This window comes from Penaeus monodon, chromosome 23 (genome assembly GCF_015228065.2).
Source record: "Penaeus monodon isolate SGIC_2016 chromosome 23, NSTDA_Pmon_1, whole genome shotgun sequence".
Classification (NCBI taxonomy): Eukaryota; Metazoa; Arthropoda; class Malacostraca; order Decapoda; family Penaeidae; genus Penaeus; species Penaeus monodon.
Window position 1 is genome coordinate 35,061,613 of NC_051408.1, and position 282 is coordinate 35,061,894.

The 282-nt window shown below is 31.9% G+C and overlaps 1 protein-coding gene across 1 annotated transcript in view; it reads left to right on the forward strand.

The window, feature by feature from the left end:
• The window catches only part of LOC119588395 (geranylgeranyl transferase type-1 subunit beta-like), a gene marked incomplete in the record, with an annotated part of 12,052 nt that overhangs the window by 8,965 nt on the left and 2,805 nt on the right, over positions 1-282 (forward strand). The window contains 1 exon segment of the mRNA XM_037937074.1: positions 109-241. Within this exon segment, the coding sequence (XP_037793002.1) occupies positions 109-241 (133 nt within the window).

Below are 282 nucleotides of genomic sequence, written 5' to 3' on the forward strand. Positions count from 1 at the left end.
GCAACTTCACAATTCATGGTGCCATGTCATATATTTGTGGTAGTACTCCACGTAATTTTTTTTTTTTTTACTAGTTTATACATTTACGTAATATGTTATTATTTCCAGCTTTTTCTCAACTTTGGGTGGAAGTGAAAACGACATGCGATTTATGTATTGTGCTGCCACAATCTGCTATATTCTACAGGATTTTTCAGCTATCAATATAGATGCTGCCGTAAAGTACATAGTTAATAGCATGGTAAGGATATGTCCATAATATGTTAAATGTTTGTATTCTAT